Genomic DNA, 16,157 nt, shown 5'->3' on the forward strand with positions numbered 1-16,157 from the left:
CAGGGGATCAGGCCCAGCCAGCATGGGCTTGTGAAAGGCAAATCCTGCTTGCCCATCCTGGTGACCTGCTTAGTGGATGAGGGAAAGGCTGTGGATGTGTCTACCTAGACTTTATAAATCCTTTGGCATCATTTCACACAGAATTCTCCTGGAGAAACTTCTCCAGTGTGGATGGGTACACTGTCCACTGGGTGAAATAAATGGATGGCATGACCCAAAAAGTGCTGGTGCAAGGAGTTAAACCCAGCTAGTGGCCAGTCATGAGTGGTGTTCCTTGGGGCTCAGAATTTGGGCTAGTCCTGTTTAATATATTTATTAAATATATTATTTAATATATTTATTATTTATATTTATTATCTATAGTCCCGTTTAATATATTTAATATATTATCCAGATGTGGGGATCTAGTGCACCCTCAGCAAGTCTGAGGTGACACCGAGCTGTGTGTGAGTGCTGACCTACTGGAGGGTAGGAAGGCTCTGCAGCAGGATCTGGATTGAATCCACGGGTTGAGGCCAATGGTATGAGGTTTAACAAGGTCAGATCCTGCACTTGGGTCACAACAACCCCATGCATTCCTCCCAAAAAGCCTCATCTATCTATAATTTCAAAGTTATCAAGGACTAGAAAATGGTCAAGGAGTATTCCAAAACTGAGAGGAAAGGGTATTTTAGAGTCACTCCTCTTCCCTGAGACGCTTTATTTGAAGTACTACTAAGTGTGGAGCGTCTGCTTGGCCTTGAGGGCGAGGGCAAAAAGAGCAGAAAAGCCCTTTTAAGTGATTGTTCAGATGTTCAGAAAAGTGCAAAGGAATGTGTGCAGGGGAGGACATTCACTGAGCAGGGAAGGGAAAGATAACTGCTGAGTGGGGGCATTAACCTGCCAAGTGTGTTCCTCCAAAAAGCAGAAAGCACAGGGAGGCCAGCACTAAAGGTGATGCAAAAGCAGATTGCTGCATGGAGGAATCTGGAGCCCCGAGGTGGGTTCTGCAGCCCCTCTCCTGCACAGAGGAGAAAGGTATCGGTGGGAGGGCGGCAGTGCAAGAAACATCATTGCGGGGGAGCTTTGGTATTTGGCATGTGCACATACCAGCGTGCACATTCCAGCAGAGGCGTACACGGAGCACCTGAACGCTCCGCATCACGCAGTCTTGGGCCGACACACTTACTTTTGTACAAGGCGTATATTTTTTATAAGGGATCTGTGAGTGGGTGCCCCTGCCTTCGGGGGAGCCGTAGCCCGGAGGCCGCAGGGCGGCCCAGGCTGGCCCGGTGCCGCGGGTGCGGGCACGGCCGGGCGGGGCCGGGGCGAGGGGGCAGCGCCGGGCCCGGGGGCGGGACGGGACGGGACGGGACGGGACGGAGCGGCCATGGGGAAGCTGCTGCTGCTGGCTCTCGTGGGGATAGCGGCAGCCTTGGCTGCGGAGCGGCTGCTGGCCTTCCGGTGGGTGAGCGGGGTTTCGGAGCCGCGGGTGCCGCTGCCGCTGCCGGTGGCGGTGCCGGTGCCGGTGCCGGTGCCGCTGCCGGTGCCGCTGCCGGTGCCGCTGCCGGTGCCGGTGCCGCTGCCGGTGCCGCTGCCGGTGGCGGTGCCGGTGCCGGTGCCGGTGCCGCTGCCGGTGCCGCTGCCGCTGCCGGTGGCGGTGCCGCTGCCGGTGCCGGTGCCGGTGCCGCTGCCGGTGCCGCTGCCGCTGCCGCTGCCGGCGGGGCGGGACGCGGCTGAGCGATCCCCGGGTGCGGGGCTGAGCCGGGCGGGGCGGCGGGCGCTTCCCTCCGCCCTCCGAGCGGCGGGACAGCCGGGCTGGGGCACAGCCGAGCGAACACCTGCCCTTGCATCAGCGCAGTGTCAGCCAGAGGGAAAGGGCTCTTCGTCATCATCATCATCATTGTCGTCAACATTATCAAGGGAACCGTTCTTTTCCCGGAGAAAACAGAGGCACTGTGATGCCCTTTTCATCCGGTTTCGGCATGAGCTAACTTCGGGACCAGTTCTGCAGTGGAAATGCCCTTCTGCACTGAGTGGATGTGAAATACTCGCCAGGATGATGTTGGGAGCGAGGGGGACAAGGGGAGAAGGTGCCATGGGGCAGGGGGGGATAGCACCTCTGCTTTTATAGAGCCTGCAATTAACAGGGGTGTGCCAAAAGCACTGTCTGTGAATTAACCTCATCTCCTGCCAGCTGGCCAAACAGTAACCCCAAAACAATTTGCCAGGAGCTCGGGTTATTTTCTACCAAAGCTGGACAAAATTAGTCCCTATGTACATGTGGTTTCCTCTGATGGAACACAGACTTTGGTGATCCTAAGCTGTGACCTCACTTGCTGTGAGCTGAAATACCCAGCCATGTCATGCTCCGTATCACACACCTCATGCCATGAGGCACCAATGTGAACACTGGTGTTACAGCAGCTTCTGTCCTGAAAGCTCCCAAACGTGTAACTGGTCCTTTCAGGTCACAGAACTGAGGCTGAATTACTATATTGGAAGATGACTAAGTCATTATAATTTTGCTAAAGTTCACAAGGACTCCAAATGCCTGATTTCAAAGCCATGACATCCAGCTAATTGACCTTTGGGTATATAGTAATTGCATCCAACTACAGAAGGAGAGCTTTACTGCCTGCACCCTGGCACCTGGCATGGATGATGGCTGCATTAAATCCACCTCAAGTGTTATTGATGATAGCCACAGTGGTAATGGGGCCCTCCTGTCCTGGAGTTGCATCAGGTGGGATAGCAGAACTGGAAGATAGTCCCAGGCTTTAGTGGGGTGAGCCATTTCAAAGTGCTGTGAAGAGCAGGGGACTCCACCTCTCCTCCAAACTGAATGAATAAATGAAACATTAGGAATCTGGTGAATCTCTGTGAACAAACAGGATCCCTCTGTCTCTGTAGCTCTCTGCGGGTTTTTCCTGTGTGCTGTGTTTTCTGCAAACTGCAGCGTACCAGCAGTCTTAAGACAGTTGCCAAGTTTGGAAACACACAACCTCAGATCACAAAGTACTCTAAAACTAATTTAACACAGTCTCGAGAGGAGAAACTGTAGGTGGTGTTAGCTCTTGCCAAGGGTCTCTTTTATTCATCCCCTACCCAGAGGGCAGGAATTCAGCAAAGACTTTGTGCAGTTCCTTCTGAAATTGTAAAAAAAAAAAAACCCAGAATCAAGTCCAGAAAGATTCATGATTGGTTAGCCTAGAGGTGAGGAAAACTAAAAGAAGTCTTTGACTGTGCAACGTGTTCCTTCTGAAGAAGAGGGAAGGCCTATGGTCTGTGTCCCATGAAGTAGGACAGCAGGTGGAGGACTGAAACTGGAAAGAGAAACTGTGAGGGAAAAGGTGCCATGCACTGGAGTTGCACCAAGTAGCAAAAACCTCTTGCTTTCTTTGAAGTTGCATCCTGCACATGTTGCAGGTCCTCCATATTCCAGGCTGCTCTTGGTACGGCCAGTTTGTAATCTGGGCCATCTGGCTGCGTGGCTGAGGCTGTCTGAGCTAGATAAACTGACACATTTTGGAAAAGCCTCTATATATGCTGCAGGCTTGTGACTAGTGTCCTTTTGAATTATTCTCATTCCAGCCTATGAAGTGTTTCCCTGGGAATGCTGTCGGGATATCATCATCCCTTGCTGGCTGCTGGCTGAGTCCCTGCTGTTATTTTGGCTCAGGGTGGCTTGCAGCCTGCCTGGGAAAAGCTGATGAAAACAGGGAAGGGAAAAGCCCTAAGCAGGCAGCAGTGCAAACTTCAGGCAGGATCACTCTGAGCCACCCTGGAGGGCTTGGTGGGTTTGGCTGTGCCAGGATGCCAGTGGGTAAGGGAGCAGCTGATAGCCCTCCTGTGCCGTCTGTGGGCTGGGAGCCAGCGTGATCCCCTGTCAGTACCTCCTGTGCTGGGAGGGTGGGCTTGGGAGGGTGAAAATGCAGGGCTGACATACCCTACAGTGCTCAGCTGTATCACATACTTTTCATATCACTGACTGATACTGCTGTTTAGTTTATGTTTATGCCTAAAACTATAACGTAAACATGGCAAGGTTTTGCTATGCGTTCAGAATTTCCTGTGCATGCAGCAATAGCCTCAACACATGCATATAATAGTTACTGTGTTAGGTTAAGTGCTTCCTTCTGGGCAGAAAATGAATTCTAGCATGCTAGAATATATAGAAATGCAACATATTTTCTTGTGTCACTGGACCAGCATGGTCAAACCTCCTGGTTGTGAGGTGTCATTCATGCAGATTTGCAAACAATTTGGAACTGAGGAAATGGAAAAACACAAACTTGTGTGTGCCTGTCTGTATCTGTGTGTATGATTAAGTATGAGCCAGAGGTGGAATTTCATGAGCATTCATGAATGAAATATGCAGTGATGAAAGGTAATGCTTGGAGTGGTTACCAGGAGAGAAGAGGAGGGGATAGGGTAATTGATGAAAGCCATACTACTAAGTTCTGCTTGTTGTAAGGAAATGAGCACTCCTGCCTTGCAACAGTGCTATTGCTGCTTTTGAAAGCCGACCAAAAATGAAGAAAGTGCAGCTGCTGGTGGCCCAGTCACCAAAAATAGGCAGTGGGTTGCAGTAGGTCGCCCTCTCCTCATGTGAAATATTAGTCCTAACTCCAGGGTGCTTCTATATTTAGGTGTCTGAAACCTGAAGAAAGTGTGGTAATGTTATGATCTGAGCTGCAGTGGGTCATGAATGCTTATTGCTGAAGCTCATGAACAAAATGAAGTTTCTGAAATTACTCAGGGTAGAAGAATCACTTAATCCTTGGTCAAACCATTGCCGTGATTTGGGGCAGTTGCTGTTGTTGGTTCTGGAGTTTGCTTATTCAGTATTTTACAGCTGATTTGTTGCTGCAACATGGCAGACAAGAAAACTGAAAACTAGGAAAGTTACCTGTTTTAAAACTGTCTGTGTGCTGTTTAACCCTGCTCTTTCCTCTTGCAGGAACAGACTCAATGCTTCACGGGAAGTCGCCCCAGTGAGCCTCCCGAACTGCCGGCTCATTAAAGGGATCGGTACGTGCTTAAAATTACTGAGCACATTGCTTTTGTCCAGCCTTCTTTTGTCAGGCTTCTTAAAGCCAGCTTCCAAGCCTGATCCCAAAACCAAAGTGCTGATTTGACTTTCATTTGCTGCTTGGACTTGGAAACAGGGAGAAACTGCAGGAAGAAAACGGTACTGGAAAACTGGCTGGGTATAAGCTGGTATTTAGTTTCTTTTCCTTTTCTTGGAATTGAGCACCTTGCAAACACCTCTGCTTTGCTAAGCCACTTAGGAAGTGATTTTGCTTTCAGATGAGGTGTGCTGGTTGTTCAGGCAGGAACCCACAGGTGGCTCAGCTGGTGGCTCTTGGAGATGGGAAGTGCAGCAGAGGTGGGAGAATTAGGAGAGGGCCACAGGCACATGGCAAAGGAGCGGCTGCCAGATGCCAGCCGGGATGTCCCTCCTCAGCTCCACATTTCGGGGATATTTAGGAGCTGGCTGGTGCTGTGGTGGCGGTGGCAGCATGAGCTTGGTTGTGCAATGCAGCTGTGAGGTTCCAAAGAGCGAGAGGTCATGTTTGTCATCTTAGTCTGGTTTGCAGAGAGGTTTAACAGAGTAGCTGAAATGTTGACTTTGTACTTTGGGCCATGTGTTTGACATACAGCAGTATTTCTGTCTTGTTTTTTTCTCTCCATTTCAGAACACCAGTTTATAAAATGGATAGCTTTGAAATTGATTATTTTTTTGTGTCTCCATTTCTTCCAAAAAAACCCAACGCAGGCTTGATAGCTAAGGATTTCCCCCTCCTTACTGTTTTTGGAAATGTCTTAAATTATGGTGACATTTGTCTGGATTTTTCATGTGTAAAAAATCATTGGATGAGCTTTTACAGCCTTGCCTTTGAGTTTGCTGAGTCAGTGAGTTGATTTCATAAATCTTGTTCTTCCTTGTGTCAGGATTCAAACATCTTTATAAAGTCAAATTGCTGCTATGAATGCATATACACGGAGTTCCTGTGCTTGAAAATAGGTATGGCAAAAATTGCATTAAAAAATTTCCAGGTCTTCTAGATCAAGCTGTAATTTACTCATACAAGACAATGAATAACGCTTGTTGGATGGTGATGAATATAAAATAATTTCTGAGTGATTTTTTAAGCATATCACTATTGCAATCTTTCTAAGACTTTTTTGCAACACAATTGTTCTGTTGAGGAAAGAAGGAAACCTGGAAAAGACAAATAGAGTTGTGTTTCATTTCTGAACAGTATCTTGGTTTTTGTGCCTGACATTTACATGCAGATTAGGTTATTTCTGAGAACCTGTCTTCGCTTAGAGGCAGTGGATCCATTTACAGAGCTTCATTCCTGCTTCTTGCTGAATTTTCTTAATGCTGTCCCTTCACACAGAGAACTGCACCTTGCCTTGCCTTTGCTCTGCAGTTTTCTATTTATTAGAAAAATAAAAACACCAAAAATTAGTTTAGCAGGTTCAGTGTGGCAGAAAGAGAAGTAACAAAGGATTGTACAAACTTAAAAGTTGGCATGTTCACTCAAACATCTTCTAAAACTCATTTGCTGTGACTAGGGAGCTTATATCACTCAGGGTGACCAAGGATCCCTAGAGCTTAAATGCTGCCTGTGTAGTACCACTCAGACATGGGGTTCTGCTGTACTGGATCTGCAAGCTTGCTTGCATGGGTGACTTTGTGTGAGGATGTCTTTGTACATGGATGTCTTGGCCTCCTGGGCCTTTTTCCTTTAAAATGCTAGGATAAAGCTGCATAAACAATCTCTCTTTATTTTAATGTTTAAATCAGTCCTTCTGAACTCTTAAATGTGACATAGGTCCCAGAGTTGGATCAGCTGGATCTGAACAAAATAACCCTGAACTATCCATTCTGTACATAGAAGAACAAACAATCTCTGGTACAATCTATGAATTTTAAGTGATGGATTTATAGTAAGTGAAGCAAACACAGAGTAAATGGAAGACTTCTCTAGTGGACCCTTTTCTTTCTGTACAGTTTCATCTTTTATCTTTTTTAAGACTTTAATCTATTCTGCTTTTCAAATATTGTGCAATATAAGCACAGATGCAAACACTGAACAAACAAAAATTTCAGCTTGTCCTAAGCCTCATTCACAAATATGTAGGAAAGGCTATATTTGTAGAATAAACACTAGCTTCTGAGTTTTATTGGTGTCTTATCATGTTACTGGTTTATAATAAACTAACCATATCTTCCTGTACTAATTCCTAAAGTTCAAGAAGCTACTACAGAAGTTGCTAGGAATACTTGCATCTTGGAGCAATTTGTGGGATATGGGCAAAACAGTGTCACACTTATGGACATGAAATCCAGATAGGTTTTCTCATTAGATACACCTGCAGAGTACATCATACTAAGACAAAATAAAGAACAATAAAAAGCCAACATTTCTAAAGTAGGCAGCACTTTTCGACACTATCTTCTAATTTTTCTTAAATGCCACTTCTTCAGATAATCCCATGGAGAAGCTGGGCTCGGTGATACAGTTAAACACCAGAGTGCATGGAAGTGGTACCTAAGGGGTCGGTTCCTAACTCTGCCAGCTCACAGAGTGTCTGGAGCAGCAGCAGCACAGAGCCCTCCCAAAACAGGGCGTGCAGGAGAGTCCCTGTGGCCAGCTGTGTGTCTGCAGCGCTGTGCTGACTCAGCATTCCACTGCTCTCCTGACACCACTCGCTGCCACACATTCCAGGGCCTGGCCAGGGAGCGCCCAAAATGTGCTTTGCTGGGCAGTTTCTCTTGAAGCAGTTGGGTGCAGGGCTCTCACTGCCTTCCTTCCGCCGGAAACTGGTGGTTTTTAATTATCTGCTCCCAATTAGCCTGCTCATCTTTCTGCTTGGCAGCCTCACTGATTCAGTGGCGATAAATGATTAGATCTCTGTTTATTCACTCACCAGTGTGTGCTGCCAGTAAAAGCTGTCTGTCCAGCTCAAGTCACCATGGCAATTGAACCTCTCAGCATTTATTTATGCTATTAGCCTCGCAGCAATCCTGGGAAGTGGAGAATTGCCGCTAACCCCATTTTATAAATTAACCCAGAGTTGGAGAGACTGGGGCAAAGGAAATGAGTTTGTGGCTTAAACCAGAATGTAAGCTGAGCTGAGAAAAAAAGGGAAAAAGAGCCCAAATTCAAAACTTTAATTGAAAAATACAGGCTCTAAGTGTCTCTGGACACTTCAGTACGGATGTTGTCTCCTGCCTGAATTAGTCAAAATTTAGAACCTAGAGGTGGGATAGCAGCTGACTCCTCCCAAAATGCATCTTCAGACTTTTTGCTCTTCAGAAGGCAGGGATACTTTGCTCGTTGCTGTCATGGGATGGAGCAGGAACTTGCTGAGGCTGAGGAGGAGCTGGCCCTGGCCGGCAGTGAGATGTTGTGCCACTGCATCTTCCCAGGATTGAGCTGGGGAGGAAATTTCCTGGATGGGTAAATTTGGGGTCCTGGTTCCTCTCCACAGAGGCTGTCAGTGATCCCAGGATAAATTACAGCCCAGCCAAACCAGTGCTTGGATATAGGAGTTGCTTAAAAGCAAACAATAAACCCAGCTCAAATTTGCAGGTGCTTCCTTGGAAGGAGGTGCTGAGGTGCAAGGGATTGTGTACCCATGCAGGCTCACACGTGTGGTTATGGCACAGCAGGAGGGGGTGTGGAGATGTGGGACAAGCTGGGTGGAAAAACCTGGTGTTGATGGCTCTGATGAAGAAAACCTGCTGAAGAATTTTCTTTAAGCAGATGCTCCTGAGTGGTTTCCCTTATCATCTGGAAAGTGGCTTGCGAGGAATGCTGTTTTTGCTGGTGATTTGGAGAAGAGAGGGGAGGCTTCTCAGGGGAGTGGTGCAAACGTGGGATGGCAAACAGGCTTCAGCAGTGGAATAAAAGCTCTTTGGAGAGTGCTTGATGAAAGCCTAAAATTGTTCTAGTGTTCTTACTGAAGGGTTTTTATTTTATCTTCCTTTCTTAGCAGGGAAAAATATTACAGGAGCTACAGGAACTGGCAATATTGGAAGTGATTAGCTGTAGTTGAAAGTGAGGTCTAACAATGAAAGCCCTTAGCTGTTACAGATATAGTAGGTTCTCTGTCACCTGAGAGCTTTAACTAAATATTTGGCAATCCATCTTTATGAAGTGTCCCAGCTCAATCAGGAGAACTGGTGTGCACAATTCCCACAGCTGCCTTATGCAAGCCTGAGGCCTGAGTTAAGGGTATGGTCCTGGCCTGGAAATCTCCTTGCCCACACTAATTGCTTGCTGCAGAACACATCCTCAGGAGCTGGTGATTCATCCCACACCTGGTGATTAATCTCACAACATCTAGGGGCACATGGAGCTGGGTAGGAGACTGCCTGACCACTGCAGGGGCACCCCTGGGCCCCCAAAATAGGTGAACCCTGGTACTGTTTCCTAACCTGATGTGTTGTCTTCTGTCTTTTAATGCAGTGTGATCTTTTCCACCAAACTTCATCATGTCAGATCATATCAGAAAGGGTCATTCATGAGAGCTGGAATTGTAGTTAAAGGGATTTTTTTTCCAATGAGAAATACTTAATGTCACCTGAAAACCCCTGTTTATCTGTGTTTTGCAGAAGCTGGTTCAGAAGACATTGATATACTTCCCAATGGACTGGCTTTCATCAGCTCTGTAAGTTCCCATGCCACCTCCCCATGCTGGGCCTTGCCTGCTTCCTTATCTGCTGAAACCATAGGTGAAAACAGCAGGAGGGGCTCTGTTCTACAAGGCTGAGTGGCTCCAAAAGAAGAGCCCAATCTTGTGTTTGCTTAGCTGTCATTCCCCTCTGAGCAAACTTGTTTCTTGACACAGAAGTGGTGTTGGTGGTTCTGACACAGGTATCCTGTTGCACTGACTTACCTGGCCACGTAACCTTGACTTTCTTCCACGCTGCCTCATTGAAATGTTGAGATGTCAATTCTCTGCCGTGTTAAGATGTGTTATTTCCTTAACTTAAAAAAAAAAATCAAATTTTATGTATAGATTTTGCTCTTGCTGATTTTTTTTTTTAGCCTTTAGGAGATAGGTTTTCAAGCTTTGCTTTGCAATTAGGATGGCTGGCGATTATTTTCTAAAACAAAAGCTGATGTTCTCATCTATGCGCTCCAGGGGCACCGAGGTAATGATAATGTTGTAAAATCCACGCCAGGAACCATGAGCTGTGCATTGCTGCTGTTTCCCATGGCTTCACCATGTGTGATGCAGTCTGGCTGGGCTGCCAGTTTGTCCCCACTGTGTGTCAGTTTGCAGACACACCAGATGTGACTGTGGTGCCTTGGGCATGGCTCCTTGTGCCCCCACACAGCCTCCTCCTTCTGCCAGGGGTGGGCAGAGCCAGTCCCTGCACCTCCCTCACTGCTCAGCATCCTGGAGCAGAGGGACATCCTCATGGGTGCTTGCAAGTCCCATCACCGCCCCAGCCTTTTCAGCCCTGTGATGCTCTTGTTTACCTTTATCCAGGAATTATTTTCTTATGTTTGGATTCTACAGGGCTTGAAATATCCAGGATTAAAGAGCTTTGCTCCAGATAAGCCAGGTGAAATATTTTTGATGGATTTGAATGAAGACAATCCTAGAGCAGTGGAACTGAGAATCAGCCGAGGGTTTGATCTGGCATCGTTTAACCCTCACGGAATCAGCACCTACATAGACAGAGGTAAAGAGCTCGAGATGGTGGCAAATATCAGCCTAGAGAGCACAATCAGGAATCCCTTTGCAGCCTTGCCTTGCACCCTCAATGGTTGTTCTTGCTGGAAGACAAAAAGTTTTGGGGTCTTTTTACCTTTGGTTTGCTCTTTTCTAAATGTCAGTTGCTAAAGGAAACACACTTCTGCATAATTTCAGTTTGTCTGAAACAGAAAGATGCCCTGGACTTTAAAAGGAAAGAAAACATGGTAAAAGAGTAGAAAACTGCAGAAAATTGATTTTATGTTTACATCTGTCTTACACCATGTTCAAGTGTTTTTGAGGAGATACATCCTTCACCGACTAGTAGTGCCCAGAATGGAAACTTTTGTGGCAAAACAGGAAATTATCAAATCTCTGTAACATCACCAAAACCTGTTACTCTTTGGCCAAGCCAGGATTTCTTCTCCAAGATATGTTCTCCTATGTCAGGGTCTGATTATCAATAAAGTATTTTTTTTTCCCTGTCCTTTCATTGGGGATTTTAGCAGGGCAAATAGAGTTCTGCAAATATAAAGAGAACAATTGCTGCAGCTTGACCTACATCCCCATACAGTCACCCTTTAAGGGAAGGTGTTGGAAGAGTCAGTGGTGGCTAATGTAGGGTCCTGCCAGAAGGGCTGGCCAGAAGGGCTGCAGCCTTGCACAGAATGCAGGAGAAGGATGCTCCTTCCCCTCTCCCAGGGGATGTGGTAGACAAACCCAAACTGCCTGGGCCACAAACCCTTCTTCCAGCTGACTGGGGCTGTTTCACAGATTGCAAAACCCAGTGGCTTGGGTATAAGGATGAGGTGGTCACTTCTTCCTTGGAAGAAATGGCAAAAATCTAGTTGTCACAGCAGTTCCCTGTGGAGCAGCCTGGGAGAAAAGCAGCTGGAGGTCTGGATGTGGTTGGAGGCATTTTGCAGAATGTGGGTACTTGTCCCTCTGCCTCTGCAGAGCCATGAGACACCAAACTCAGCAGGTGCTCTGTACTTGAGGCTGCCTCAGGGCTGGGGGTACCTCAGGCCACACCAACTGTTGCAGAGAATTCAGCTGTTTCCATTTCTTTTTCAAGATGACACCGTGTACCTCTTTGTTGTGAACCATCCCCACCAGAAGAGCACAGTAGAATTGTTTAAATTTATAGAAGATGATAATTCTCTTGTACACCTGAAAACCATTCGACATGACCTTCTGACAAGGTACTGGACTCAGCATCCCTCTTTCTGTTATTGATTACTTCTTATCTGTGTAATCAAAAGCAGTGTTTCTTCAATCTCTTCTCTAAATTAGATTTTTAGTAGTTGTATCACTAAATTAGTCTTAAGCACTGCTGTGACTGATGCCAGTGAATTAACTTGGCATCCATTTCTCCTTTGTTCATGTAACCCACGCTCAGGTCATTGCAGATATGAGTCTCCAGCTATTTTATTCTCTAGATTTTCTACACTGTAAAAATAAACATACATTTAGTTTTTTCTGTTTGTTTGTTTTTTTTAATACAAATTTTTTTTGATCTGTCCTACTGTGATATGATTGTAAAATAAACAGCCAGATTGATAAAGCTGTCACAACACCTACTTTTCTCTGTTTTCTACTTGAATGTAATGGAAAAGAAAATAATAATAATAGTATAATCATTTCCATGTACTTACAGTCAGGTAGCCAGATCTCTAGCTGATGCCATATAGTCATGTTCAGGTGTCAGCACTGCAGTAGTAGAAAATAGAAGTAAAAAGGTTCTAAATAATTTGGTGACTACTTGAAGTACATCTATAATTGCAGCTTCTTTATGGGCATTAATGACCATGTCCTGACTGTATTCTGGGAAGTCCTAAAAAGGTCCTTCATACCTCTCATTTAATTTTTATTTTGTTTAAAATTTCTCCATCTCTTTATTTCTTTTTTAGTGTGAATGATATAGTAGCCATGGGACCAGACAGTTTCTACGCTACCAATGACCACTACTTCTCCGACTTCATCTTGATGTTCTTAGAAATGTTCTTGGGTTTAACCTGGTCAAATGTTGTTTACTACAGTCCAAAAGAAGTTAAAGAAGTAGCATCTGGGTTTTATTCAGCCAATGGAATTAACATTTCACCCGATAGGAAGTAAGTTTCTCCTTACATTAGATTTTGTTTGATCGCACAGAAGTGTCTGGAGATGCCAATTTGTGCAGGTGGTACCTCTGTGGTCAGGTGTCTGAACTGGTTCTGTAGGGCAAGGTGCTGCCCGTGCCACACAAGTGATGCAGAGTGTTTGTAGCACAGAAGATTAGCAGCAATGTTTGCTGCACTGTGTGGTACTTTATAGGCAATAAGGTCAACAGTTGCTGCATTTTAACCAGCTGATACAGGAGTTTGTGTGTCCTGCTTGCAAGGATTAATGGGGCAAGGTTTCTGCAAGCAGGGAGTGCTCCACAGTCCTACATCTGTTTGACTAAATCAACCAGTCCTGTGGTACGGACAGGTGATTTAAAAAAAATGAATCGTAATTGTGACTTTCTGGTTCCAGTTCTTATTTCAGTGTCATAATGGGAAAACTGGCACAGTGTGAAGCTACACTGGCACTCAGCAGGTTGGCTTCAGTGCCCTGTGGCTGGCTTGCAATGTCTGTTTGTGTGTGAGCTTGCACAGGAGGAACTGCCTGCTTTTGGTGTCTGCTTACTCATATACATTATGAGGTGCTTTTCTTTCTTTTGAAGGTACATCTATGTTGCAGATGTATTGGATCACAATGTCTATGTCATGGAAAAACATGCTAACTGGAGTTTAACCCATGTGAAGGTAAGGTGCTGCTGTTCCATGAAGAAGAGGCAAATCTAGATTTTGAACAGAAAAGTTTTGATGAATGCTTGGCATCTCAGCATGATCATCTGTAAAGCTCTGATCTGGGTGGCTCCTGCCATTACAGAGTTCCAGGTCTTCCACCCTCCCACCAACAACCAGGGAAGAATCCTTGGGAATGCTGTTGAGCTGTAGTGGAAGGCTGCCTCAGGCAGTGTGGGTCAGAGCACTGAAAGCATCCACAGACCTGTAGGTGTGAATGAGCTGATGGGGGAAGCTGAGAACAGCAAACTGGTTTCTCACAGCACAGGGGTGGGGATGATGCATACCGTGGGAAAACAGAAATGGGGGGAAAAGCTTTTCTTAAAAAAAAAAAAAATTGTCTAAGTTATGTCAGATGAGACAAGTCTGTTGTTTATGTCGTAGTGTATTTTCAGGATTTCTGATAGATTGAACTTTTTGTTTTTCCTCTGTGTTGGACAGACGCTGCAGCTGGACACTCTGGTTGATAACTTGTCTATTGACCCTCACACTGGAGACATCTGGGCAGGATGTCATCCCAATGGGATGAAGCTCTTCTACTATGATCCTGAAAATCTTCCTGCATCTGAGGTGCCTTTTGGGAGACATCACTGGTCTCTTGGCTATGTCTGTGCCAGAAAGTTGTTTTATTCAAATGATGCTGGTATAACTTAACTGCATTTCAAACGAAGTGCTTGGCACAAAGTGCCTTTGTTAAAGCAGAGACCAAGCTGGCTTCTGCACCCAAGTGAGAGCCTGATCAGCATATACTCTCTAACAATCACCTATTCAATAGGCAATAACTAAATAATTTCCAACCAGTAGCTCAGAGTCACTCAGAGTGACCAGAGTAATTCTGGACTCTCAGGCCACTTTCTGTGCAGCTGTGGGCACGCACACAGATTCTGATGAAATGCATTAATTACCAAGCCAGCACCTCTTTGCCAAACTAAATATAATTGACTGAGTGCAGAGTGTGACCAAAAATGTTTCCACAAGAATGATTAATCTGTGCAAGTGTAGTTCATCTGTAGGTAACACTGTAATTCTTTCTAAGAAATCGGTGAGGTACTGGCATCAGGGAGATAGTGGCTATGAGTGCAGCTGGCTGCTGTCCATTTGATGTCAGCCTTGTCTGAAGCTCCCTGTAAGACACTTCTCAAAATTACCATGTTCAATAGCATGAGATTTATGATACCAGGCAGTTGTTTATTCTGTGAGAAACATGAAAATAAGAAGATATTAACTAATTTCTAGTCTGGAAAAAAAATACGCATGTTCCTAGTGGTGGGGACAACTGCCTTACTTCTTTACAGATGTTGTACAACAACTATTAAAAAAAAAAACCTAAAAAAACTCAAAAAATCTCAGCATCCATGGACCATGCTTCACTAAAGCTCTCTTACAGGAATCACATGGTTGCAATTATCTGCAGCTAATCATTCTTGCTAATTTGTTTAAGTTAACATGCTGATGCTCCCACTCTCCCTGGAGCATTTTCACCTGTGACCATTTCAATGGATGTATCCTCCCGCTCCGGCAGGTCCTGCGCATCCAGAACATCCTCTCGGAGCAGCCCGTGGTGACACGTGTCTACTCTGACAACGGCTCTGTGCTGCAGGGAAGCTCAGTGGCATCCATCTACGAGGGAAAACTGCTCATTGGCACCGTCTTCCACAGAGCTCTCTACTGTGATCTATAGCTCGTCACGGGGAAGACCTGCTGCTGTGGAAAGGATTTAATTCCTTGGGAACTCACTTAGTTTCTGCTAGATCTGCTAACAACAAGACTGTTCCAATAAAGGTTAACTACAGTAATGGAAATGTATTTTAGCCTTCCTCTCCAAAATGAGACTTCTACACAATAGTAAAGGAAATGGAATTGAAGGTGAGAAATCAGTTTATCTGTGTAATGGGGAGGACCCTATGTTGTTAACACGGGGTAGCCTTGAAGTTCAATTTTGTATTGCAAGTGACTAAACTGTCAGACACTGAGCAATGTGCTGACTGGATTTCTGGTTTGTTGTTTGGTTGTTTTTTTCCCCCATGAGAAATCTGATTTTGTAAATGAGAAGTGCTGGCTACCGGTGTGGTGTGCATTCTTATCACTGACACCTGGGCCTTCTGAGGGACTGTTCTAGGGGTTTTTCTTCCAAACCTTCCTGTTGGCTTTCCCTAATGCTTCCAAAATAACTGGAAAGAGAATAAATGTTATTTTAGTCTCATTCTTTTCCCCTTCCCCCTTAAAGCCATTGCCTAATGCTGCTTCAATTTCACAAATTTGTTTTAATCTGATGAGAAAAGAGTAGGGAATCGCTTTGGAGAGGTTTCTTACTGGGAGAAGGGAATTTAGAAAAGCATTTTTTTCTCTTAAACAGTAGGAAACACCTCCTGCACACCTTCAGCAGGAAGTTCATTAGAAGCTCCTGTTGTCTGTCACCCCAAAAGGAGCATTTCTGGGCACTTGGCAGCTATTCCCCTGAGCCATGGTCACGCATGTTCTGTGTTTAATTTCAGCTGGTGTGGAGCAATTCCTGTGGCACAGCTGTGCACCAGGCAGCCCTTCATGTTTACCTGGCATCAGTTACTGACATTTTGCACTGCCAAAAGCCCCCCAGATTTCCTTCAGCTAGTGTTTTTGGGA

The 16,157-nt window shown here is 45.5% G+C and overlaps 1 protein-coding gene across 2 annotated transcripts; it reads left to right on the forward strand.

The window, feature by feature from the left end:
* Window positions 1-780: 780 nt before the first annotated feature.
* On the forward strand, window positions 781-15,738 carry LOC111924234 (serum paraoxonase/arylesterase 2). 2 transcript variants are annotated; one of them, XM_023920368.2, is made up of 9 exons: window positions 781-979; window positions 4,943-5,013; window positions 9,617-9,672; window positions 10,531-10,696; window positions 11,783-11,909; window positions 12,618-12,818; window positions 13,412-13,493; window positions 13,977-14,105; window positions 15,058-15,738. In XM_023920368.2, the coding sequence occupies exons 1-9, from the start codon at window positions 957-959 to the stop codon at window positions 15,214-15,216; spliced, it is 1,014 nt and encodes a 337-aa protein (XP_023776136.2). In that variant the 5' UTR covers window positions 781-956; the 3' UTR covers window positions 15,217-15,738. The 2 variants fall into 2 exon arrangements, with proteins under 2 accessions (XP_023776136.2, XP_086713144.1); XM_086857018.1 differs by lacking the exon at window positions 781-979 and adding an exon at window positions 1,318-1,443.
* The last annotated feature ends 419 nt before the right edge of the window (window positions 15,739-16,157 follow it).

This window comes from Cyanistes caeruleus, chromosome 1, assembly GCF_971803275.1.
Source record: "Cyanistes caeruleus chromosome 1, bCyaCae1.hap1.1, whole genome shotgun sequence".
In the NCBI taxonomy this organism is placed as follows: Eukaryota; Metazoa; Chordata; class Aves; order Passeriformes; family Paridae; genus Cyanistes; species Cyanistes caeruleus.

Coding starts and splice junctions, on each gene's coding strand:
- LOC111924234 (XM_086857018.1), top strand. CDS start 1,370: ATGGGGAAGCTGCTGCTGCTGGCTCTCGTGGGGATAGCGGCAGCCTTG. Junction 1,444..4,942: donor GAGCGGCTGCTGGCCTTCCG/GTGGGTGAGCGG, acceptor TTCCTCTTGCAG/GAACAGACTCAATGCTTCAC. Junction 10,697..11,782: donor CAGCACCTACATAGACAGAG/GTAAAGAGCTCG, acceptor TTCTTTTTCAAG/ATGACACCGTGTACCTCTTT.